Source organism: Balearica regulorum, chromosome 1 (assembly GCF_011004875.1).
Source record: "Balearica regulorum gibbericeps isolate bBalReg1 chromosome 1, bBalReg1.pri, whole genome shotgun sequence".
NCBI classification, from domain to species: domain Eukaryota; kingdom Metazoa; phylum Chordata; class Aves; order Gruiformes; family Gruidae; genus Balearica; species Balearica regulorum.
Window position 1 is genome coordinate 184,893,425 of NC_046184.1, and position 26,862 is coordinate 184,920,286.

At 37.1% G+C, this 26,862-nt stretch overlaps 1 protein-coding gene across 1 annotated transcript in view; it reads right to left on the reverse strand.

Annotated features, from left to right (window-relative positions):
- The window catches only part of VWA8 (von Willebrand factor A domain containing 8), a 196,699-nt gene that overhangs the window by 111,182 nt on the left and 58,655 nt on the right, over positions 1–26,862 (reverse strand). Inside the window, exons 15-20 of the mRNA XM_075741750.1 lie at positions 19,125–19,293; positions 18,687–18,764; positions 15,295–15,410; positions 14,268–14,374; positions 12,260–12,366; positions 8,994–9,065 (exon numbers count right to left, since the gene is read on the reverse strand). Coding sequence (XP_075597865.1) covers positions 8,994–9,065; positions 12,260–12,366; positions 14,268–14,374; positions 15,295–15,410; positions 18,687–18,764; positions 19,125–19,293 — 649 coding nt within the window. The remainder of the gene's footprint in view (positions 1–8,993; positions 9,066–12,259; positions 12,367–14,267; positions 14,375–15,294; positions 15,411–18,686; positions 18,765–19,124; positions 19,294–26,862) is intronic.

The window sequence follows — 26,862 nt, forward strand, 5'->3', positions numbered from 1 at the left end:
GTGCCTTCATAGAGACTGTGGTGTACCACATAAAATCCTCGGCTGGCAACAGTAGCTGGAGCAAAGTTCAAGTCAAAGCTCTGATTCCATCCCTCCACATTCCTCCTTCATGACAAGTTACCACTTCTTTGTCTCAGTTACTCCGTTGAGAAGGCACAATATAATAGAAAGGAAGGAAGGGACCAAAGTTATTCAGAAGGCTCTTTAGTACCAATAAAAAAAAAAACTGCGAAAAAGACCTTGGATGAGTTTCCTTCCTCAAGTACTATTCATTAATGTAAGGCCAAGTAAAGTAGGTTTATTCCAAACTCACCTGACCTTCATGGGATAAAGAATATGCCTGGTAGTCTTCTTCAGGTGAACAAGAAATGTGGAAAATGCTAACCCATTTTGGAAAAAAAAAACCCTCTGAAATGAGTTACTGGCACCTCAGAAAGAAGAAATGACAAAAATGGCAACAAAGTCACCCCAGTGCCAAGGATCAAGCTCGATTTTCTGGACATCCACACAGCTAGCAGTCAACTATTTAAACAGAAAGAATCAGAGCTACCTTTCATATGAACGTACTGAAAGACTGAGTTGAACTTGGACTGCATTCAGAATGCAATCTTGTGTCATCTGCAATTACTGCAGTCTAAGGTAACATTCAGAGGACAAACTGGTTCGCCATTAACACTTGCTTTAAGTTATTTATATACACACTGTTGCAGTCACTTAATTTAACAGAAATATAAACATATGCTAATTAGAGAGAAAAGAACATCTGTGTTGGTGTTTCAGCTGAACTGAATAAAGATATTTCAGAAAGCAAATATTAGACAATTTTTATTCTGTCAGACATATGGGACAACTGAAATAGAAAAATGGGAAGTAAATATCTGCACTAATGAATAACAAAAAGGGAATTATGCAATTAGAAAGCAAAATAATCCCTTAGTTAAACATTCTTCTAACTGACATCGTAAACACTTGTTACCAAGGATAAAATGACTTAATCTGCTAGCAGTAACTGCAGTTTCAACTATAAACAAGGTTGTTACATGTCCCAGGAGGCATTTTGCAATTCAGGATGCAGCTATTACAGTAGTGGGACAAATTTCTCCCCTGCACAGCCCAACTAAAGTTATAGTCCAAAAGAACTGGACCCAAGCTTTGAAATTAATAGTTTGCCTCTTAGAAAAAGATATTATTGGGAAAAAAAAATCTAAACCATGCTGCCTCATTTTTATTTTCATGTAAATGATTTGCAGCTCATACTGAAGCAGTTGAAGAGGTTGCCATGTTGTGCTCTTCAGTACTACCCTTCAGCTGAGACGCTGCAATCACACATTTTCCATCCCAGCACACAGCCATCCTGCATAGCAGGGCACCTGTTACATTACAAAAGAATGACACAAACTTTGAAACTGGTGGAAAAAGCAGTTTATCGCTTTTTCACCTTAGGAAATTTTATTTTATAATAAATTTAAAAATTGTATTATTAGGGAATGAAAGACAATCTTGACACTTCATTAAATGTTAGTATAGAGAATCCTCGTGTCAGAGTTCTCAATTTGTGACTTCATAGAAAGAGTCACCTTGATAGTGTCTTTATCACAGAAATTTCTGGCTGGACAATGAAAATGAAGGAAATGAAAACACTTTTGCTAATGTACAGCTTCTAACACTGGGTCTGGCACTGAACCACCTTCCATGCCCACAGCTTGCCTGTTTCTGCCAACAAAACCATTTGCAAGGATGCATGCATTTTAAATAGTAAAATTGGTGTTTTGGAGTATATCTTGGAGTACTGCATCCAGCTCTGGGGGCCCCAGTACAAGAGAGACATGGAGCTGTTGGAGTGAGTCCAGAGGAGGGCTATGAAGATGATCAGAGGGCTGGAGCACCTCTCCTGTGAGGACAGGTTGAGAGAGTTGGGGTTGTTCAGCCTGGAGAAAAGAAGGCTCCAGGGAGATCTAATTGCAGCTTACCAGTACCTGCAGGGGCCTACAGGAAAGCTGGTGAGGGACTGTTTATCAGGGAGTGTAGTGACAGGACAAGGGGTAATGGGTTTAAGCTAAAAGAGGGTCGATTTAGATTAGATATAAGGAAAAAAATTCTTCACTGTTAGAGTGGTGAGGCACTGGCACAGGTTGCCCAGAGAGGTTGTGGATGCCCCCTCCTCATAATTGAGGCTGCTATTTTTACACCAGAGGCTATATTTCTGATTTTTTTAAAAAATGTACTGTTATCTCCAGAGCAACAAGCAGCACCTATGCAGAACTCTCTCAAACACTCCAGGTGTTATTAAGCTCACCACTCCCTGCTTGGAACAGATGTGAATAATGCAGTGTAATATTTGCAGAAGGTGTGTTGCCAGCAGACACTAGCAGTTGCTACCAGAGGACTACTGCACTAGACCCTATCATTGCCACCTCACTTGGATGTCAGTAACAAAGGAAAATAGTAGAGCAAAAGCAGTGGTGATTTAAGTCTTGCCCTGCTGCAATCTATATATTTATCGGTGGTTTAGGATCTCATTATTTTATTTTGAGTTTATCATCTGGGGTACCTAAAAATTATGGTGATGGTAAAAACAATAAAATTTTACCACAAGAACATAAATTTAATTTCCTGATAGAAGACATGAATTGAATGCTTTGGATACATCTCTGACTACAGGTCGGATAAGCTTCTAGAGTTTATGCCTTTTTCTGCATTTAAGTACAACCTTCAACCCAGAGTCCTGTTAGGCTAAATATAATCTTCAGATTTCCAGCGAGGTAGGACAATTGTGGTTCAATAGAGAGGAGCATATGAAAAATTTACAATAGAAAGAATCTGTGGGAAGAAACATCTGAAAGAAAAATCAATTCATTGATTCTTTTTTTATTCTGGTTCTTCAGTATAACTTGTAAAGGCAGAAAGCAATAGTGTAAGCAGAGACACATTTAAAGAGCACACCTATTCTCATATGTGCACATACTGTTATGACTGTAGCAAGTAAAAGAGAAATATTTTCCAAGTTTTCCACAGCTGTCACACAGAATTCCTTAGGCAAAAAATATTTGGCCCAGTTTAGCTCATTTGGAGGTCAGTTTCTTCATGCTTATAATAATAATAATACAAATTTGGTTTAGGATAGTACATTCTTGCCTTGCAGAGGAAGCTGTCCATTTTTACACAAGTTGAAGAAGTAAAACAAAGTCCTTTATTTCTAGAAAAGTTAAAAGCCAAGCATTTGTTGCTATTTCAAATTTTCTGGTGACTGATATTATTACACTCTCAGTATCGACTTAATTCAAGTTCACAGTGAGATGAAAAGAATATTACCTTAGAAGGATCGATGTATTCAAGTACGTCCTTTTAAACATCTTTAAGAAAGACTCAATCATTTGTCCTACTAAATTCTTCAAGAATAAAATAAATTCCTAGTGGGAGCTCCAGAGTTCATGTAAGTTCATCTCTTAAATAAGGAAAGGCAGCAGAAAGGATGAAATTACGTTCTTCTATCAGGGAAATAAATTACCAAATGTGCCAAAAGGCCATTACATTAATGTATTTGTGATAGTCTACTTACTGTGGGCTCACATCAACTAAGTGCTGCCAGAGATTTTTGTCACGATCTTCTTTCAAATTATTTACAACAATATTTAGCACCTTTATAGAATTCTTCATTCTTATTCTACTTATTTCCTTCCGATTTTCCCTTATCTACACATTGTCTAGATTGCAAGTTATTCAGGAACAGGCTTGCAAAGTGCTTTCCTTGTACATGGGGAAGTAGAGGGGGAGTAATTTTTACAATCCGAATTTCCACACCATCAAACAAAGAAGGAAAAAATTTAAATGCTTTCTGTATTCAGCAGTAATTAAATCAGTAACTGAATGGTGTTTCTGATTATACTAATTGATTATCAACTTTGCATTTCTTGTTGAAAAGAGAACATAAGCAACAGGAAAACCAGAACAACATGTGGAACTCCAGCATCCATTAAGCTTTAATAATAATTGCGGAAAAGAAGAAATATATTATTTGTTGTCTTTTTTTTTTTAAGTAGCTCTTCTTTCTTAAGTAATTTGTCATAAAAGAAGGATGGATAATGGTAACAGAACTATTTCATTTTCAAGTGTAGATCAGCTAGTACCAAATACTTAGAAATAGCCATAAAGGTTGCCAATGAAGAAAACTACAAGACAAATGAGAAACAGAATTCTGGAAAGAGAAAAACAAGCAAAAAATTACAAATAGGGAATGTTCCTGATGAACACGAGGCTGTCCCAATGTACACCGCATTTCCTGTGTCCACTCTTCAAGAAGATTAACAAAGAGAATGTTCCTCATAATTTTGGTAATGTTTATACAATATGGGCAGTAATGTTCACTCAATCACTTTTCATTGATATGCTCTACACTTTGAAAATGGTATAAAGCCTATAACAGATGACCTAAGTGCAGAAGGCCAAGCGCTGTGGGCCAAAGCTGACAGGGTACAGTCAAGCGGAGGTGCACACGCTGACTATAACACATCAAGAGTATTGGCTGTATGTATTGAAACTTGAATCAAAATAAAACATATGGATTATTTAAAAGACATGATATAGAATGGATAAGAGCCAGTGAAGGATTAATGAAGACATGGCCAGGGATCACATGCCATTCTCAAGGCATACAGAACTCCAGGACCTGGTACAAGCTGCATCTGTCCTGCTACATAGAATTGCAATTGTGCTGTTTTAGATAACTCATGATAGACCATGATAAATTGTATTTAAAGATATTTATATACTATATTCATATTTATAGTTTTGAGATATTTATACAGTGAAAGAAAAGAGAGTAACTTTAAAAGCCAAAATGAACACTACTTGTTATTAAATACTTCCTGTACGCTAACTGTGCCCTAAACCCAGAGATGTTCAGGATTCATTGCTATGACAGAACCTCTTTAATTTACAAGGTCAGCTATCTGAACAGCTCATACTATAAATTATGGCAACAGAATAATGCCAAATAAAATACTTCAATTTTGTTTAACACATGGGTAGGTGTTTTAGAACTTAAGGGCTATAAAATAATTCAGAAGTGACAAGGCTGTGAGCCCTCCCTCTCCCTCCAGAAAACCACAAATCCCTTGAAATATGAACATTTTGTTTAGTATCTTCCAAGCCAGATGATGTTTGCCAAGACTTCAACTACGACCAATAAAGGTGAAAGCGTCCAACAGCTCTCTTTACACAACTTCCAAATACAACAGTTTGGGAAATGTTATATGTAAAATTCAAAATTGCAAGAAAAAAATAAAAGTGTTTCAGCCACTGCTATTTTTCAAGTTTTTCCACATAAACAAATCCTGCTTATTAGCATAGTTTCTCTCCTATTTGCCAAAGACAGGAAATTCAAGGAGACAGTAAAAGATACCAAGTAGTGGCCAATCCACAAACTGCACAATGTCCATCAGGAAAACTTTCACAAAAACAGAGTCTAAAAAAATTTCCTTGGTAGGAAGAATAAATACTCCAGCCTGTCTCATTAAACTCGGGTGCAGCTGTAAGAGCTATATGTTATGACTAAATAAACAGTGCCTGCAAAGTTTGGAGTAAGTAACCTTTACTAAACAGGACTCTTGCTGTTGTTTGCCTGTTGCTTTGAGAGTAATAAATAACTCTCAGCCAAGGAAGAAGCTGTTTTATAGCTGCTTTGAGAAACTATAGATGGTCATAGATAGTCTCATTCACATTCGGACTACAGGCTCATAGTTTTAGTTTCCTTTAATTGGAAATGTAATTGGCACTTCCTTTAACTGGACGCTATTTCATAGCTGAAAATTTATATCTATCCACTGCCTTTCCCAAGGACCCAAAGAAACCTGTTTGCTTATACATGAAATGGAAGCACATTCCTGTTAGCATCCAACATAAATCAACAACCAATGTAAACAAATATTTAGACGAAGCCATGTTTCACGTAAGACATTTATGCTGTGAAATCCTGGACTATATAAACTTCAGGGACACACGTGAATGAAGAGGGTTATAAAGTAGTTTACTTAAGAAGCTGAACAATTCTAAAGATAACTGTTGGTATCTAACACTTGTCTTCAGTTTGTCCTGTTTCATTAAAAAAGCCAGTCCCTAATCTCAACCAAGATCATTTAATTCTAATTTACTGAATTTCAAATACTAATCGACGAAGTTCATTACTTGAAAACAATCTTGGTACAAATACTCTCACCAGGCAGCTCTTAACTAAAAGGCATACACAAAAGAGACTACTTTTACAGACTTTGAAATAAAGGGAGAGGTCTGAAGCTAACAAGAATTTTGTGTATGTACATGTGTCACGAAAACAAGAGAGGAAAACCACATTCAGTCAACCAAACAAAATCAAATTCAGTCTCTCAAAGAAAGACTACAGGTCAAGCCTTGCACATTGAATCACAGTTGAACATAGATACTCACTTATATAGTCATCATTTTGATGGACCAGATTATGTTCTAAGGTATATGCCAACTCACTTAAATATCTAGGAAATGACACAAGCATTCAAAGGGATGTTAGTCATATATTTGGAAAGATCCAGGTTTTGAGTATTTGAATTGTTAGTTATTTAGACTGAATTTCCATGATTCACTCATTCACCAAAAAGAACAACAACAGAAAGAAACTCAAAACAGCACTTTGTATCTCCACACAAAAACATCTGTTTCTTCCAAATGCTAAACACAGGTACACGCTGATAGATGTATCAAGTAATCATAACCCTACCTTCTTATTACAGACTGAACTGTTAATGTAACTGAACAGCAAAAAATCCTATTTTTTAATAATTTGTTTTATAAAAAGAGGATGAAAGCTCTAGTATCTTCCTTCCATGGGAAGGTATCTGCACATATAGCATGACAGCATATTGATGTAATATGGTTGTTTTTAAAGAACTTGAACAGGATTCATCACATGCTGCAAAAATTTACAGTAATATATTTAAGGAATTAGCCAAGCAATTTCTAAATGGTTACTGAACATCCTTGAGAAATCAGGGATGATTGGTATGGTCCTAAAAGACTGCAGAATGGCAAATACAGTGCTCAAACTTAACAACACTATTTCAAAAAGAAAAGGCCACTTGGTCTTTTCTTAGTCACACATAAAAACAGTGGAACAAATTAGTAAAATCAGTAAACCTGGGAGTACTCAGAAGCACACTGGCAATTAAAAATCAAAAATCTTTAAGTATTACTGATTTGCCAAAGAGAAATCACAGCAAATCAATCAATTTTCCAGCTTAATAGTACAGCTGAGATGATGTCTAGAATCAAAACAGTATGTTCCAATACTTCAACCCAGTTAAACCTTTTAATACTGTCTTCAATTAGAGTTTCATAAGCTTGGAGAAAACGTGGCACACATTGAATTATTAAAGATGAGTACACCACTGCTGCGAAAATACCTTATATCCTAAACATTGTACTCGCACAGTCTTCAATTTTTTTTTTCCAAATTGGTACAGCATATGAAGCATATGTCAGGGTGCTGAGTGTACCACTGGGCTTTGCAAGCTCTTCCCCCCACCTAGGGTTTTATTTGTCTGTGTTGAAGATCAGCTCTGACCTGGTGCTGCTGCTTTACTGGGGTCCCCTTTGCCCCCCATAGCTTGAGAGCTGCATTTACACTCAGGCCCTTTCCTCAGTTCCTTCTCAACCTACACTGCAGCAATGCTGTGCCTGGCCCTGTACCTTGCTGATCCCAGCTCGGACCTGCTGACTTGACTTCCTAGCTTGACCTCAGAGCTGCCTCATCACCAAGGACCTGTCTGGCAGCCACTAGGCACTTGGCTGACAATGGCCTGCTGTCCCCAGACCTGCTCTTCTTGCTTGGACACTATGGAACTGTGAACCTGGTCATCAAGGACACCCCCTGCCTCCATTCCCCTGTGGAGCAGCTCACTCTTGCTATTCCCCAACAGCAGGTCCTGCAGGCAATCTGTACTATATAATATTTTCAATACCAACTTGGAAGCTGGAATAGTGAGCACTGTTTATGAAATAGAATAAATAGATCTTATTTCATCTATGAAATGTTTATTTCTATTTATGAATACATGAAACCTTTTGGAAGAAGCTGGCATCATCCAGCAAAAGTCTGCAGAGGTTTCAAGTACAACATCATTGTAAACTCAAGCTGTTCACAAGGATTTTAAATAGCTGAGAATTAATATAACTGTACACTGTAATTTTAAGATATGCACATTAATAACAATTAGCATTTCATATTCCTGGCCATGTAGGTTAGACCATTAGTGTTCTGTGTCAGACTTTTTCCAAAGGCTATTGCAAAACATGAAGAGAAACATCTGCTAGAAAATTATTGTATCTTTGCTAAGGGAAAGCTAAACTAAAGGGACTTTATGAGGAAAAAACCAATCTGGTAGCTTGGGAAGTATCACTTTCTTGAACACTTCAAATATACAGAAATAGTAACAAAAACTTTCTTTTTTCCACCTAACTGGCAATGTGTACAGTTCTGTTCAAGTCACCTAACAGTTCCAGTAATAGTTTAAGATGGTTCTGAAGAACAAAGACTTTCAGACATACTCAACAGAAGAACATCTGCCCATACCTCATCTTGGGGAGCCTCTAAACTGTTAGAAGATGTCACGAAACAGCAATGACCCACTAAAAGAACACAACAGCCCCCATGATCTCACCAATAAAGTCTCCATCAGCAAAGATACTAAAGATACATTGAAGGTATTTACATTTCCCATAATTATGTGCCCATAAACCCCTTAGACACTAGTAGATAAGGAATCAAAAAATGGGTCAAATCATAGAATCACAGAATGGTTTAGGCTGGAGGGACCTTAAAGTTCATTTAGTTCCAACCCCCCTGCCATGGGCAGGGACACCTCAGTACTACAAATGAATGCAATTTCAATGAAGCAAACCAGAGATTTAATTTCAGTATTAAATAATGAGTTTGTTCCATGCATTGTAAGAGGTGTTTAACTCACCTGATTGCCAACTAAAAGAAGATGCTCTCCCAGCAGAAAGTCCTTCATCATGTCTTCCATTACCATCATGTGCTAGAGAAACAAAACCACAATTTTCACCCCTGTTTTTATACTCTCAAGTTTATGCATTCACTAATGATAGTGGTACAACAGGAATTTTACTTTCAGGATTTGGGGCCAAAACTTTTTAAACTTTATACTTACAGCTATTTATTTCATAGCAATAGTCTCTCAGCCAATAATCGCAGAGGCAATCTGTCCAGTGACTAAAACAATGAAACAAAAATACTAACTCTATGTATTTCCTCTGCTCCAACTGATAGTGGGTGTCTGATTTCCCTAAATATATTTAATTTTCTGTAATCACTCCTAATACATTTCTTTTTAGCCTAGTTGAATGCTTGTCACCTAGAGTGTAAGAACTTTCATTAATATGTGTATGACAGTTTTCCAGCAATTGTACTGGGAGGAAGCAAAATGTACCCTGGTAGAACTTTACAGAAACCAAACAGAGGGAATAAAAGGAGCTGACATGAATACGTAAATTGTACACATTTATTTTATTAAAGGTTAAACGCCAGGTCTAGCTTAAAGATAAATACATTTTCCTATTCTAATTAAACTTTTTTTAAACGAAAATAAGGATAGGAAAATGCAAGCTCAAGTCTAAAAGTGTTTATTAGGTTTCTTACAACTTCTAAATTAGAATGTCTAACTGAAGTCAAAGTACTTGAGATGTATTTTTTTTATATATATACACACATACACAATATCATAAAAGGTAACACACACTACATCATTTAACCTTATCTTGCTTCTCACAAATAATTTGTTTAAAAGGATCAAAAGGATTTAAGGATAATGTGGCAATGCAGATTACTCGCAATAAAGTCATGTATATTTCTCCACTGTATCTAGTAAAAATAGGTCATCTGGAAGTAGGTCAGACAACCTACTTAGAGAAATGAATGCTTGCCTTTAGATAAACATTATATTTCTTTCACATTATCATCTCACCTCTAGTACTTGATTAAAAAAAAAAAATCAGTAGCTTGCCTGTAATTTCTGAGCACAGAAATGCTCAGTTTCTAACTGTGAGAGAGACGGGTTAGGTTTTCAAATCTCTCCAGAGGGAGGGGTGGGGGGAAGAAACTGTTTTAAACACAGCTTAATAGCACAAAATCCTAACCAGGCATGTCAAAAGACTACTGAATACTCAATAAAAAATTTAAGGAGAGGACTTCAAGACAAATTACTATACTCTCTGGCATGCGTATATACTGGAAATTTATAACTGATGAGAATAACTTCGACCAGATACAACATAAATTCTAGGAAGTCAGTTATAACACACACACTGATTACCTTTTTTATTTTATTGCTAAGGCATGAATATTTCCTTCTGATGACTTATTTTTTTATCCCAAATTGCACAAATATGTGTACATTATAGTTCCCCTGCAGAACACCATTCCCACAAGAGATACTATGTATTGATACTTCTTCTTTTTTTCCCAACTGGACCTAAATTAGCATTGTATTAGCATGCATGCAGACATTTCAGATTAATTATTCACACAAAGGACTTGTAAGTAGACACATCAATATCACGTCAACTTTACCAATCCATGTTCTCCAAAGCCTGGCCTGAAAGTGGCATTTGGCAATTTGGCATATAATCTATAAATTTTTTCCATCCCTGTGCCACTTGTTGCAGAGCAACAGCAATGTTCCACAGTAATGCCAAATTCCACTGGAACATGGAACACTTCAAGACCAAACACACAGAGGCAAAACTTATGTAGTTCATTACACTGTGCAGCAGTGCAAAGCGCTGAGGATACATTTTTTTTCTCTGTTTCAGTTTATTTCTGTAGTACCAGAGAGGAAGTATTGCACTAGACTCATAAATCAAATTTGTTCTCCAGCAGGTTTTGCTAAACAATCATTACAGCACTTGAATGACAGACTTACAAACTATCAATACAGAAAATAAGAGTAGAAATCATTTAGAAATGGGAACAGCTATCCTGACTGGTATTTGGTTGTTGTTTCTTTCAGAGTGCATAGCTACCAGGGACAGATACAGAGCAGTTCATTCTCTGCCGTGTTTTTAACAGACATTACCTAAATACAACAGATGTATGCAACCCGTGTTCAGATATTATGCACTTTTCTGAAGCTATAAGCAAGAAGGTAGAAAAAGCAATGCAGGAAAGTCCTAACAAGACTCAGGATTTCACTTCCAACAGATCCAAATTAAGTACTTTACTGAAATGGCAACACAGAACAAAATCTCACATGAAATGTTAGTGGGGAAGATGAAAAAGACTGTCATCTGTTCCCCTTGCACAGCCTGTCATCACCTTCAGTAGGTGATACCCATGTGGCACAGTCTTTCTGCGCAGAAATTGCAAGCGAGGGAGGTAAAAAGAATAGGAAAGGAAAAGCAAGCAAACCCAGACCAGGTCCCTAAAAGAAAAATATTTCACAGGATCACACTATCAGTGTTGCCTTTCAGAGGCAAAATATTCCGAAGGTAACTGAGGGTAGTACCCTAGTCTGACAGTTTGGAGGCCTGCAGGCTAGATGGAAAAGCAAGCGGCAGTACACCTAACTCTACAATAGGGGTAGGGGGGGAAACAAAAAACAAAAAATAACCACAGTCACCAAGTCCTTCCCTTTGATCATGTTCACTAATTACTCTTACTCTTCGCTACTACAAACTAATTAACCCTAATGACTAATAAGCTAAAATAATTGAAATAATTAGTAACCAATTAACTAACAACTAATTAAGTAATTGGTCTTCATCTTGCTTTTCAAACATGCCACATTAATTCTAATAAAAGGCAGGTACAACTTCATGCACCAAGCCTGTAAAACAAAGTTTCAGGATGGAATCGATAATCCAGTCCTATGAGTGGATCAGTCCAGCAGCAGAAAAAAAAAATAATAATAATAAAATTAAAAAAAAATCACTCAGTGCAACATCTGATCAAATCATTCTAAATAAAATACAGTTTCAGTTGCTGTTCCTTCATATTTTATGAATGTTCAACAGGATTGTTTCAATCTTCAAAGGGATGGTGAAGACCCCTGAAATGAGCATCAAATCCTGTGAGAAAAATTTTTAGCCAAAAGAAACTACTGCAGAAATATACCCTTAAAATGTAGTTAGTACTTTAATTGATATATATGAGCATGCACATTAATACACACTTAACAAACTTGTTGTACCTCAGAAGCCAAAGATTTGTACTTACTTGTGCATTTTCATAAAACAAAACGTCAGGCACTTTCATTTTCTCAGTCGAGTTATAAATTGGCACCGTCACAGACCCTATCTTCAGAATCCCATCATTTATTTCACCTAGACATTTTTCAGGAAACAAGCAAATGCATTACTTACAGCATCGTCTGAGCAGACATGCAATCAATCCCCACCACCTGCAAGTGACGATTTACAAATTCTAACAAGGCTGTGGGTTGCAGCAAATGGTTTCTATCTAAAGTAAGTGAATGCTTAAAAGAGTATCCATTAACAAGAGGGTGCATTAGCATGAATTTGATTTCTCTTCAAAATTGCAAAGAACTCATTTGCAATATATGATGAATAGATGATCTTATGGGAAAAGCACCATAAGAAACACTAGAAGTTGTGACCGCTGCCTTGGTTTAATTTCATACTCTCATTTTATTATTGGAATATCACTAATCTTGTTAGGCTACATTTCCTCAACCCGCAAGTTTTCTCACTCTCATTCTCTCCCTTCTCTCACCCTGCCCCACTGAGGAGTGGGGTGCATAGGGGAGTGAGCGGCTGTGTGCGTGCTCAGCAGAGAGCTGGAGCCAACCCACCACAACAGTATAGTCACTGTCGATTCTCCCTTTCAGCATTGTGTTTTGGCTCAAATGGGTTAATACCAGAACATGGACACTAAAACTAGTGAAAACTAGTTAAATTTGCACTCGTTGAAATAACCTTCAGCTGCAGCTCTGAGAGGAAAAGTAGATTAGAAAAATTTCTTAGATAAGAAGAACCATAAATTCTGTCCTTAGGAAAATGACAACTAAGTGTAAACAATAATATTATGCAATAAAAACAGTAATAATTTTTTCCCACTAATTTCTCAATCTGGTATGGTGTAAAACTGAAAATAGCTTGATTTCTAGAGAGACGTTTTTAGTTCACCTGTTCTTCTGTATGGTCCTATCTTTATGGCATGAAACAGAGAAACATAAAGAAAATTCAAGGGATGTGTCCAGATAAAAAAAGAATGGTAAGCAGGCAGCATCACAAACTGGCAAGAGTTCAAATTATTTTTTATATATAGTTTTTATATGCATAAAAAATACAAATACAGACAGAATAATACATGGATGGCTGCGTATGTACATGTGTGTATATATGTATATAGACACAGATATGGCTGCATATGTCTATTATACTGTATGTAAGAAATACTTTACTATATCTGTATTTACATATATATTTTTATACACACACACACATAAATAAAATCTATAAAACCACAATCCGTATTAATTAAAAACAAAGATGTGTTTACTGCTGCAAAGATCTAACAGTAAAAACACAGAAGTCAAATACATCACAAAACTGATAATAAACATACAGAAGAATGACAACAGAGAGAACACTGGTGAAGTAAAGGAAAAGTTTAGTGAACGGAAAATGGCAAATGGCTTAAAGTGTGCTGCCTGACAGAAGATATGAGAAGATACACGGCTAGCATGAAGACCAGGGGTCATGCAGGAATGAGAAAGCAGAAGTGAGAAAAATGGTAGAATCAGAATTATATGCATAGCACCGAAGGTTACTGCAAACGAGTACAAGTTGGATGAGGTAAAGAAACAAAGACCTGCTTGATAAAGGTGACATGTAATGATCATAGCAATTTAAAGAAAATAAAAAGAAGGGAAACTAACAAAGTGTGCACCAGAATGAAAAAGAACAAGAGAGAACAAGAAAAAGAGAAAAAAGAAAAAAAAAGCAGTCCAGGAAAGCCTGAGGCCATGGATCTTATAGACTGGGAAACCCTTAAACATGATGGAGAACAAAATTCCAAGAGCTGGGAATGCAGCAGACAATACAAAAGTATCAACATACTGAGAGCAGCATTGCATTGGGATAGAGCAAAGCAAAGACATAACTTAGGCAAACTACATTTTAGGATAATTAATACACCTTTATATGCTCAACTGTCTGAGTAACATTCACGAAGAGTTGAAGAAAAGATGACAGAAGCTTACATGTGTAATCCTTTTCCTCTAGTTCGTTCGTGTCATCTTGACTTGTCTCAATACCAGAATCCTGTAGATTTTTATGTAAAGCTGATCTGGCAAGGTTTGGTAAAAACCTAAATGAAGAAAAATAATAGGGAGGTTGTATTTTAACGTAATTTTCTTAAAAGTTTTCAGTATTTTCTGTAATCTAAAATCAGTATGAAGCTTTACTTTGACCTCCAAACCCTGAACATCTATTGCTTTCGCACTCAAGTAGCCTTCAACATTTCACCCATCCCTAAGGAGAAAAACCAAATTTCTTGCATAGGTAACTAATTACATCAGTGGCTGTGTGCTCATTTTAAAAGGCTTCACTGTTATCAAATATTGCAACAGGGTTGTAATGTAGGATGGATTAGGACTGGAAGCGTGTAATCTCCTTGTGCCACTGCCAATAAGAGCTACAATAGAAACAATGTTTTTTCGGAAATACCTCTTCTCTTGACTCAGTTCACTCGGACCCCAGGTTCCAAAGAGAAAGAGCGAGCTCTGGGGTGTCCAGAACTAGGCCCATTCAGTTTTCCAAATCTTTTCTTTAGAATTTGCTTTCTTTTGGGGAAAAAAAACCCCAAAACCAAACCACAAACCCAAAACAAAACAAACAAAAAAACCCAACCAACAAAACCAAAACAAACAAACCCCAGGATGTTCACAACTTTTCTAGATACAACTTTTTAGAACTGAAACCAAGCCTCCACCAAATATCTAGTTATGCTAGACAGTAATATAATCCTGGTTTGAGTGTTCTGAGACAGTGAAATAATGTCAATAAAGGTGACCTAATTTGTATGCCATTAAACATCTTTATGAAGATGAGAAAAGAGTACAAAACCTCCTAGGTTTGAGAATATCACAGAAATACTTCTAAAGAAATGGCAGACTTTAAGGAGCAAGACAGCAATTGTATTATCTACTAAATTGCATTAAAAGTTATCTTGCATGTTAGCAACTGACCAAGCAGCTCTTGAACTTCCACCAAAACTAGGACTTCTACCTGGAAAGGCAGGCTTTATTAACAGCGTAGTAAAGGCTTTCATCTGGATGTTGTGACAGTCGACGACAAATTCGCAATAGTTGTCGGGTAGATAAAGACGAAGCCAGTGACTGTGCCTGTCAAAAAATAAAGTAGTGTAATTATTTGATCTCTGGTGCTGGATCTTAGGATTTAAACTGAACAAGTCATGAGAAAAAAGTAATTCAAAAGCAATTATTTCAACTTTTCTCCTAATTCATAGATGCTTTCTGCCTCCTACAGCAGCTTGTGCTTTTTAATCTGCAAGCTTGTAATTCTGTACTTGCTGCAGTAATTCACTGCCATGGAAATCATGATGTCATCAAAAGATTAGCCATACTGTTCCACTTGGTAAGCAACAGGAAAAAAAAAAAGTGCTGATAACTGAATTTTATTCACCTTTTAAAACCTAACACTAAACAATATTCACAATACCAAGGAGGTTAGCCAGTGTAAAAGGATCAACGTCCTGAAAACTCATCTGCTCTTCACAAGCTTAATACAAGCTCCACATGTAAATGCTCTGGCAAAAGGGTCTGGCAGGATTCTTGGATGCATAAACAAGACAACACTGGGCAGCAGTAAGAAGATTGTATCACCTCTGCACACGCCTTCTGGGCGGGCCGTTACTGGAACACTGTGTCCTTTTCTGTTGTCCACATGTTATAATAAATGCTAAAAACTGGACATGATTCAGCAAAGAGTTACAAAAATGATTCAATGCCTGGGAAGGCAGACCTCAAACAAATACAGTAACATTTAAAAAACAAGCAAACAAGAACCCAAAACAAGTGACCATTTATTTAAAGAGAGATACAAAGACCGAGAAAGAAATCGTTCTATAATTATATCTACCGGATGAAGGTATCTAATACAAATAGGTTTCTTATTTTAGCAGGAAGCACTCAACAATGAGTGTGATCTGATAAGTCACGCCATGCTTTGCCTGGGTCAAGTGAAATATTTTAATTAGGTAATTTCAAAACATTTTCATTTGGTTCATGTAAGTGATTCCTAACTGCATTACAATTATCTTAATATGTCATGCTCTTTCAACTGGGGAAAAAACCCTGAAATTTGCAAAAGAGAGAAAAGCAGCACTTCATGAATTTCAGATCCTTTGTTTTCCCCCTTAACAGTTTTTAAGCATGAGAAATGTCTTGACACTAATTCTTTCCCCTGGAAAACCGGGGACAGATTTGTCACATAGATGATAATAATAATAAAAAAACCCAAACAAAATCAGTTCTATGAAACTATACACAACTTTTCTTGAATGCTCAGAATGCAAAGGATAATACTTTTTAGCACAGCTCTGAGCAATGAGTAAGAATGATTTAGATGGGGATAACTGTGAAGATTACTACTCCTGCTCCTCCTGCTTTCATTGACAGAAGATTGTGAAGCATCTTCCGAACCATCGTAGTTTACCACCCAGCATTATGGACTTGGTGATGTAAATGATGGCATTTCAAGTGTTATTTCAAGACCTACTCAGCCACACGTGAAGCACAGGCAAGGCAGAGGGGTGAGCGCTGTATCCTTTTTATCCCTGCTCACTAGCCAGAACCCTCATTGTCTTCTGAGATCACATTCTCTTTCCAAAAATATCTTAAAACAGCTGAAAGGTTCCCAAGCAGAGTAAGTTTTGGCAGGTAAACAATCCTCCCTAAGTCACAACCTATGGAACAGCACTGATGGAAAATGGCAGCTGGGCACAGTAATGGAGGTACTGTATTTCATACATTGTACCACCTCAACAAGTCAAATCTCTCAGGACATGGACATTTTAAAGTCTAAATTATATACAGCATCAGATCCTGCACTGAAATAAATAAGCATAGAGGACAGAACCACAGAGGAAAAGCTGTATCACATCTTCTGAATATTTGCAACCGGCAGTTAAAGTCTTGGAAACAAAATTTCCTCTTTTGTCCTACCTGGTTTTTTTAATACATTTTACATTTAACAACTGTAAACTCAAAACTGGGTTAGTGACAGCATTTGTAAGATACATGAGGCATCTAATTCAACAGGATCTTGATTGTAGTCTCTAGATTCTATCGTAAATCAAGCAAACAACTACAATGACGCAGACAACGCCCACGAGCTGAATATTCTACAGGTATTCTTCTATTGTTAACAAAAGCCTTCAAACAATGGTTAATATTTTCAGGATAATCTCTGGCAGAAGCTTGCTTACTTAGGCAACTCTACAAATAGCCTGGCATACCTAAGGCACACATTTCAGCTCTCTGCACAGGCGTGCTATTCCCAACATGCCTCATGTCACTGCTGATCTACAAGAATCCTCCCTCGATCCGTACTGTGACTCACTTCTCATCCAACATCATTGACTTCATTTAGATATTTCACAATGCTATAGACATCCACATTTGGAAAGGATTTTTACAATGCTCTGTTCAGGCATGGTATGTCTCCAAGTATGTCAAAACCAATAAATCTATACATTAGGTGTAAGAAGCTACATAGATAATAAAACTGACCCTAAGGTGTACCTAAAAGTCAACCTTTTTACTTACTTTTTTTAAGCTCAGAAGAGCATAACAGCCTCTCTGAGCTTCTTAAATAGTAATACCGTAAAAAACTATTACCCATGTTAAAATCATGAAAACTAAGGAGAACTGAATACATTTGCATGCCAGTTAAACTGCTGGATTCCACTAAAAATGTTTTACGTTTTAGCTACATTAAAAACATCCAGTGCTTTAGTTGCCATAGCAATAATTTCTTTTTCTTTTCATGATGATTTGACTGTATTTTTTTTAAAGAATTTTGTGGTTACTATGTCAGCAGAACTTATTTTTCTTGACAAGACTGCTTTAATAGAATTGCCTGTAGCAGTTACACCGCCAGGAGTTCTGGAGCTTTCCCTTTTCTTAGTCTTTGCTGTTGCCTGTTGGCATTTCATAATGGCTAGGTAGTTCCCATTGCCCAAAAAGCCTCAATAATTTCAGATGTGAAATTTCCAATGACTAAAGTGAAATGATCAAAAAGTATTTGGACACACATGATAACTGTACCTATTCAAAGGCACCTCAAGCATGTTTCACTGTGTCATGTATCTAAACCCACTGACAACATGTACTGTTCTGCCTGACTTCTCTGGGATTTGGGCAATTTCCTAAAAGCTTTACTTACGTAGATTTAAAAAATGTACACCATGAATCTAAAAGGTTTACAGTATGCAGTGCAGTAATTGCCAGCAATAATTTTCTGGGGCTGGTTTTTCAATCAGTCAGCCTTTGAAATAACAGTATAGCTTAGCGGGCTTCACCCAGCCTTTGTTAAAACAGTCACAGTTAAGGGAAAGTAAATTTGAAAAAAAAAAAAAGAAAAGAAAAAGGGCTCACTGTGGCATCATTTGTCTCCCGAAGCTTGTGCGTTAATGACAACAACTGCTCCACAGCAACACTGGGTACATTTGGAATCTGTTTGAAACAAAACCAGTATTAATCTTACTGCAAGATATGCAAGTTCCATATACAGCTACACTCAGATGCAATGAGCATACAGTTGCTGCAGTTGCTTAATGTCAACCAAAAAGGAATACAGTTCTGATAAAGAGTATTTTTTATTACAGCATCATTTAATATCACAATAAGAATACTAATTTATATCAATACCATTAAAAGATAAGTAGATATGCTGCTTTGATACACTTTGAAAATGAAGACTCATTTATGCCACACTGAAGTAGGGAGTGGAATAGCAAAATATTTTTTATGTAGTAAATAATCACGAATAGTAAGCAACAGCCACTAAGTGCCTAAAATATTGAATGTACTTACCATTTCTTTAATAACTTGAATTTCTTCACTCTTGCTTAAAGATCGAACACTATGAAAAAGAAACAGCGTCAGAAACTCTGGACCCAGCCACTGTTGGGTACTACTTCCAATGACAGGAGGTTCTGCTAGGACCACTATTCTGAAAGAGGGGTGGATAGGAAAGATAGACCTGCAAAAAAAGAGTTTAAAAAATGCATTACCAGGTTTAAGCAGCGAATAGCAAATCTGATTTTTACAATAGGTGAAAAAAAAATAAAATTATTGTACTGAATCATGTCACAGTCTATTCAGATAATTTGCAATGCAGCTTTATTTTTTTAAAAAAGACAAGGACTGCATAATGTGACTTGCAGTTTTACAAATTTACAAATTTTTTAGGCTCAAAGGGATACCCAAGTCTCCTCATCTGCAACAGGACCTGCATGCCTCAAGATGAACAAATACCAGCAACTAAGCTGCTGTCTACTGCTCTGTATGTCTGAAATGGGCACATCCCACTCATCTGACAGATTTTACAAGTGCTTTACCTAAAGCAGGATGTCTCACAGGCAAACCAGGGAGAGAACAAGATCTACCAGAGCTGCAGTAATGAGTAACTTCTTTCAACTCATTTAAACTGACAAAAAGAATGACACTGTAGAGACTGGCCTAGATACCATGAAGAGCCAATTCAGTAACAGTTTAGGAACAGTCAGTCCCCTTACTGCTGCTCTTTGTGGCCCTTGGAAAATCACCTAGACTCTTAGGGTGGGATTAATACACCTAACGTCATATCATCCCTAACATCATAATACCCCTGAAAGTTATACTTCAAAGACCAAACCAGTCACCTCACTCTTGGTTCATTTTAGAGTCAGCATGGGGAGACAAGTCCCTCCAATAGCAGATTAAGACTTAAAAGAATTTAAGAAATGCCCTACTGGGTCCTTCAAACTACCCTATATGTTCTCTCTCCGACTACGACAGCTGGAGGTGCTCCCTGGGGAAAGCACATACGTAAGCCTAGCCGCTACCAGTAGTCTGTTCCCCTCATACTCTCCCAGCACCCACAATCAGATCTTCAAGGACATTGGAGGGTAGATCTCTATTTGCTTTAATGTCTGTTCACCCACAAATTTTTCTAACGTCTTTCTGAACTTCTTCATCCTATCTGCCTCCATGGTTGTAAAAGGTACTTTTATCATTACTAATATTATTATTATTTAAATCTTTATAGAACTGACCTGCTAGCTTCAGTCAGCGTACCCTAGTTCACACTGCAGGACTGGGTGACTAACAGTCTTTTAGACACCTAACTATGTGATTCCACTGAAGATAATGGGACCTTATTGTGATCAACACAAACTTAAATACACAACTTTTAGATGCATGTGTTAGGGCAATAGAAGACCACTGCCTTGGTTTTGGGTCTTTGCCTTCCTCGCATCTTTTGTCTGCCTCATCTATGTAATATTATCAGCTCTTCGGACTGGGAATTCATTGGTACTCATCAATCAGCACAACTGCACAATCTCTAGAAGCAGCAGAAATAATAGACAGTAACAAGTGAGACACAAAAGCCTGTCAAATTGTGCAAAGAGGGTCTATTTTCAACAATTAATTTCATGGTACTCTTATTAAAATAGGAGATGTTAATTTCGAAAAAGCAAGTGAAATTTCATTAGACAGCTTCTATTGCTAGATATGCCTGTTATCATGTCATTTTCCACATAAATTACTACATTTGAAATCAGAACACTTGGAGACAAGTATTCTTTTCCTGGTTAAATTGAGGGGGGAAACAATGGCATAAGAAAATCTGAAAGTCTGAAGACAGAATACAACCATTAAACATAAATTAACTAATCTACTGCATAGTTGGCTCATCTGTTCATCACAACAACAAACCTTGATACAAGAGAGCGATAAAGCAAACAGCCTCTTGTATCAAAGCAAACACAGGCGAGGTGGCATGGGTTGTTCTCAGCTCAAAGTCATAAGCCTAGAAGCTACTCCCTGATTGATAAAAACAGAAATAGATGTCTGAAAACATCACATGAAAGAGGAACCAATGGAAATGTCCCTGTCACTAAGTATAAAAGAAGGTCAGGGAACATTAGCCAACCTTTTTATAGAAGAAAATGTTTCCTAGATAGGATAAATACATATACTTATAGACTCACCTCCCCTCTCCATTACTAAGAAGAAAAACAACCTTCCTAAAGAAATCCACCAAATCCAAAGGACCAATTCTGCTGCTTCTGCAATACCAGAAAAGAACGCAAGAAGCAGTCAGCTTTCCCTAGTGAAGGGAACACATTTCCCCTGTACCACCTCTGCGTCACTGCCTAACTCAGAGTGCATGGTGGGTACAGCCAGGGAGGGCACGGGGAAAAGTGGGAGGAGAGGAGATGCAAAGTCAGGGCAAGCTCACTTGGTGATATCACTTAAAGTCACTGACGTACTCTCTAGACGTGGACATATCGCAACTTCGCTGCTGTAGGTTTCCAGTTTGTAAACATGAATAAAACTATTCGGCTACTTCAAGAGCTTATTGTTTGGACTGATTTTTGCAATGTTGAAAAAGTCAAGCTAAGTGTATTATTAAAACAAATGCCACAAATGACTCAATCCTGCAATGCTCTGAAAGTTCCCAGCTTCCATCAGTGCAAACGAAGAGCTTCAAAGTTGTTCTACTGTATTACAGATCAAGTCTCTTAAGGACTATAATATGGTGCTCCTACATGGAGCTATATTTTACAAAGCAATCCTTGACATCTTGTGTTCTTTGCAGATGAAGGCCAAGTAAGTGTATCTTGTTAAAAACTTGACACCTTTTAAATTAATGAGCCTCAAACACAGTGGGAAGTTTTGGTGTTAGTTGATTAATACAAAGAGTCTCTATCCTTCTATTAAATGTTTACTGACAACATAGCTAGCAGAGCACTCTTCTAATAATATGCGTGTCCTTCTTTTGACAGCAGTGTTTAATTCCAAACAAGGATTACGGCCACTGCTCTCAAGAGGAAGATCAGAACACAGCCTGTTCAGAGTGATTTTAGGGAAAGATTTTCTTGTTATTGACACATGGTTCTGAGCAATTGAAGTTTCTCTTGGAAAGAACAAGCAAATCCCCGAAAAACCCCAGTGCAGAAAGCATTCCTAATGCCACCATGCAAAACAAATCTATTTTTGGTCATTTCTTCCTGCAACATAATTTAATAAATCTCATTTTCTATTAAAATAAGAACAATTTTTTTGACTTGGGAATTGTTATAATACCAGGACCACAGTGACCTACTATTGTTTTCTTGCTGTTTTTCTTAAACTTCACCACAGTCTAAAAATTAAGAGATTATCTGAAAATTCACTAAACTGAAAAAAAAAAACAAAACCACAACAACAAAAAAAATGAAGTAAAAGCTAGAAAATGTAAGCAATTAAAAACTTTTATTACTTGCTAAATTCACTCCCTGCCACATTTTATATTTCTCTCATCTACTGTGTGTTCCCTTTCAACCTAATCACACAGAAAATAATCCACTGTCTGCAGGGCATTGAAACTACCCATGCATTACGAGTGACTTCTTTTAGCTTTTGAACAATACCTAATTCTAGATTTTCCTTTAATAGCTGCCTTTCTGCTTACCATACTAAGAGCTTAGCTCTGTGTGTGTGTGTGTTGGCGGGGTGGATATCCACCCAAATGGGTTAAAATACCACATTGTAAGACAAACCAGCACTTCACTGCTCATCTTGTAAAGGCTGTGTGCTACCTTTACACTATCTCAGTGAAGTAAGGGATTATTACAAAAGAAATCCTATGAAGAAATCTTGGATATGCACAGTACTTGAACGCGCTTACTCTTAATCTCTGAACCTGTTCAGGAAAATGAATCATACAATCATTAAATGAATAAGGACCCAGCAGCTATAATTTACTTCTATGTAAAAGATCTTTAAGGACCATCTGTCATTTTCTCAAGGGCAGCTTTTTTTCCTCTTCTCCTCAAACTCATAAATAAAAATACTTACTTCCCCTCAAATCAGCGAATGTCATCTTAAGCTGTGACTGCCAACTTAACTCCACAGCCAAACTTGCACAAGAACAGAGGAAAAAGTACTCTGAGCCCACTGCTAGTTACCTTGTAGCTTACAGGCTTTCAGCAGACCTGGAATATCCCAACATCTCACAAGGGCAAACGTACTGCTTGCACTTGCGTGTCCTGACAGAGCTACTGCACCTGCCAGTCTGAAGCCCTTCTCAGAAAAATGCTAGTAGACATGACAGATGTAGATATGTAATGAAATAAATGACAGTAATTAACATCATTTAAATTAAGAATATATTTTATTAGCTCTTACAAAGGAAATAAAACTTTTACATCATAGAATGGTTTGGGTTGGAAGGGACCTTAAAGATCATCTAGTTCCAACCACCCTGCCATGGGCAGGGACACCCTCCACTAGACTTTTGTTTAAAGCCATTACCCCTTGGTCCTATCACTCCATGCTCTTGTAAACAGTCCCTCTCCAGCTTTCCTGTAGGCCCCTTCAGGTACTGGAAGGCTGCTGTAAGGTCTCCCTGGAGCCTTCTTTTCTCCAGGCTGAACAACCCCAACTCTCTCAGCCTGTCAGATGAAGTTGTTCAAAAAATATAATTTATGAATAATACTATTTTAATCTGCAAAACTTGAAAACAGTCTGAAAAAACAAACAATACTTTCCTCCTTGTCCAGCCAGCACCGCTAATAACACTGCCATGTTCACGTTCTCTACTGCAACACGGTTTACATTTGTAGAGCGAGGCATGTGATTTCTTTAGACCATAGTGTGATCTGAAATACCATCCCTTTATTTAAAAAAAAAAAACCCTCTTGACTTACCAAGGTTGGAAATTAAGTGATAGATTGTGCAGTATTCTCCTTTCTATTCTGCTACACATATAAGTATTATTAATATTGAAGCAATAAAAATTAAAGGCACGAAAAATGTGATTTTTTTTTTGCTATCAAGTATTTTCATATAGGAGCATGAAAGCTTAGTACAAAATGTGTCTTGCTTGTCTGAAGAAGGGATCCCTTATAACTTCTCCATTAATACCTCAAATTTTTCTATTCTTAGATGGGAAAAATCTTCAGGTGTGTCAGACTAAAAAATTATGTTTACAGAAGTTTTGGCTCATGGGTTTGGAATTGTACTCCTTTTCTCTAAAATAGATTTAAATGGAAATTCTGTTTTAAAATTCCATTCACAAAGTACTGAGTTCAAGCAGTCTACTAAAAAGCACTATCAGTTGTTCTTTTCCATCATGAAAGACATATTTGTATTTATGTAACTTACAATAGCATGTGGCCACCTCATTAGTGAGTCAAATTATGGGAACAGAGAGTGAGTTATTTTGTATTTATGAATGATGAGAAGTAGCACAGAAGACAAAAACTGCAAACTTTACTACAAATAGTCACTACAATCAAGAACACTCATGCACAGAAAAGCTGACCTGAACGGGGGAGAGGAAGAATGTACTCCATGTCTCAGTGTCTCTGATATACGGCAGTAACATGTCAGTTCTCTATCACAGCTGCCTTCCAATTTCCAGCTATCTATTGCTTTTGCTTAACTCATGAAGATGGCCTTGCTGTCTCCTAATCTAATGATTTCCTAATGAAGCTTTTGGCTTCTTTCTTTCAAATTCCAGTCCTTCTGAAATACTCCTTTTTCTCTTGAACTCTTATCTCCTCTGTTTATGACTATTTTCGGCTACTTCATTTAGGTCTTGCCTGACTGCTTAGACATTTAAAACTCTGTCATGCACTTCCACTGAATCATTGATGTGCCTCTCAGTATGCTTTTTCCTCTTCCTCTGTTTCTCATAAGAACTACGTTAGCACATGAGATCAGGTAGATAAAAAAAGGTTAGTAACAAAAAAAAGTTACTTTTATAACATAACAGATATTCTATGTACCACATTCATTCCCAATACACAAATGAGAATCGAGGCGGAATGAGTGGAATTTAGGAGAAGAAAAAAAAAGTCAGAATAATCTCCTGATTCAAACAAAACTTGAAACCACTTTCCATAGGGAACTCCCTTATTGGAAAATTACCAGTAGTCTTAATGTGCCACTCATCAAACATCCCAGATTCAGTCCCAGCAGAACTGGGAATGACAGCATATATTCTGCAGGCCTGGCAAAGAGCAACTGTCCCAAAATTCCTTTAGTCAAACCCAGTAAAACAGGGTAAGTAAAGCTCTCTTTTTGTCTAACATCAGAAATATAGCTAAGGCCACTAGGCACAGCCATTGACACACTGCAAGCAACATTTCTCATCGATAGGTAAAGCATCTCACAATCACGATTTAGAAGTAGGAGTTTGCCCAGCCAATCTCCTAATGAATTCAAGGTACAGCATATTCTATATAATATCTCCACAAGGCATTCTTCCACAGGCAAATGAGGGAAGGTTAGCACCATCGTGTTTTCTTAGTCTGTGATTAAATCAGCTGTCAGTACCCTAGATATCATTTGATGAGAAGGTGTCTGGAGAGAAGGGCTAATTCTGCACAGCTATTCAGCAACACTGGAAGGTACAGAAGCTTGCAGTGACAGGTGCAGGGAGACACAGAATCCAGATGTAAAGCTCTATTCTTGTGTGACAGATTTGAGCCAGGAGGAGAAGCAGTACTGAAGATGAATGTGTGATGAATTTTCTAGGTTTTTGGAGTATATTGGGATGAACTGAAGGGTACCATGCAGTAAGCAAACTGCCCAGCCACTGCCATTCTGCCTGAAAGCACCTTGGGCAACACCGTCAACACGAAGCAGGGAGACTCACACAATGACTAGATCTACTTTGAAGTAGAAAGTCCAATGTAAAGTTGGGATAACATCCCAAATAGATCCTTGGAGGTTTTTTGCTCCTCTTTTCAAAGTCTGGGCTTAAAATCCTGATGAACAGAACACTTCCCTGATACATAGCTCTTCACTCCAACAAAACAAATGCAGGAAATGCCCATCTAGCTGGGTGTATGGCCTCAGCAGCATGGACACAATTTGCAACAAGTAGGCTTAAATTACTTAATACTTACCAAAAAAATCAAAATAATTTCTATGGAAGACTTAAAATGAAGTTTGTTTTGTTGTTTTGCTATGTTGTTGGTTTTGTTTTTGTTTTTTTTTTTTAAAAAAAAAACCAGTAATTTGGATCAAAAGGGAACGAGAAATAACAAAACAACTAGGCAGTAAAAGCAAAATAGCTTTTCTAAAGGGTACACTATGAAGGAGGTCAAAGAAAAAATTGTATCCAGTGAGACAATTGAGAGAAAAGGGGTAGCAGATCATGAATGCATCCCTACTACAACAGATAAGGCCTCTTCAAAGTTTGAGCACATGCACACTCTGCGGTATAAATATGCACACAGACATCTGACATAAAACTTCAACTGTTTTTGCAGCAGTTAAGAGTCATTTAAGAATCATGGTATGTTTAGCTCCTTATATATTACTGAGTATCAGACTGCATTTGTCTTGACATGCACTCAGCAATATCCCTCCCATTAACTAAAACTGGTCAGCAGTGTTTGATTAGGTATTAAGTATGACCATCAGAGGAGTATAAAACGTTTCTATCAGTGGAATGTTTCTAGCAGACAAGTGGAAGTGAAGAAACAAAAAGAATAAGCATAATGGGTCCCAACCCATCCTTAGGATTTCCTGCCCCATATTAGTTGTAAATTAAATACCAGCTTTCTAG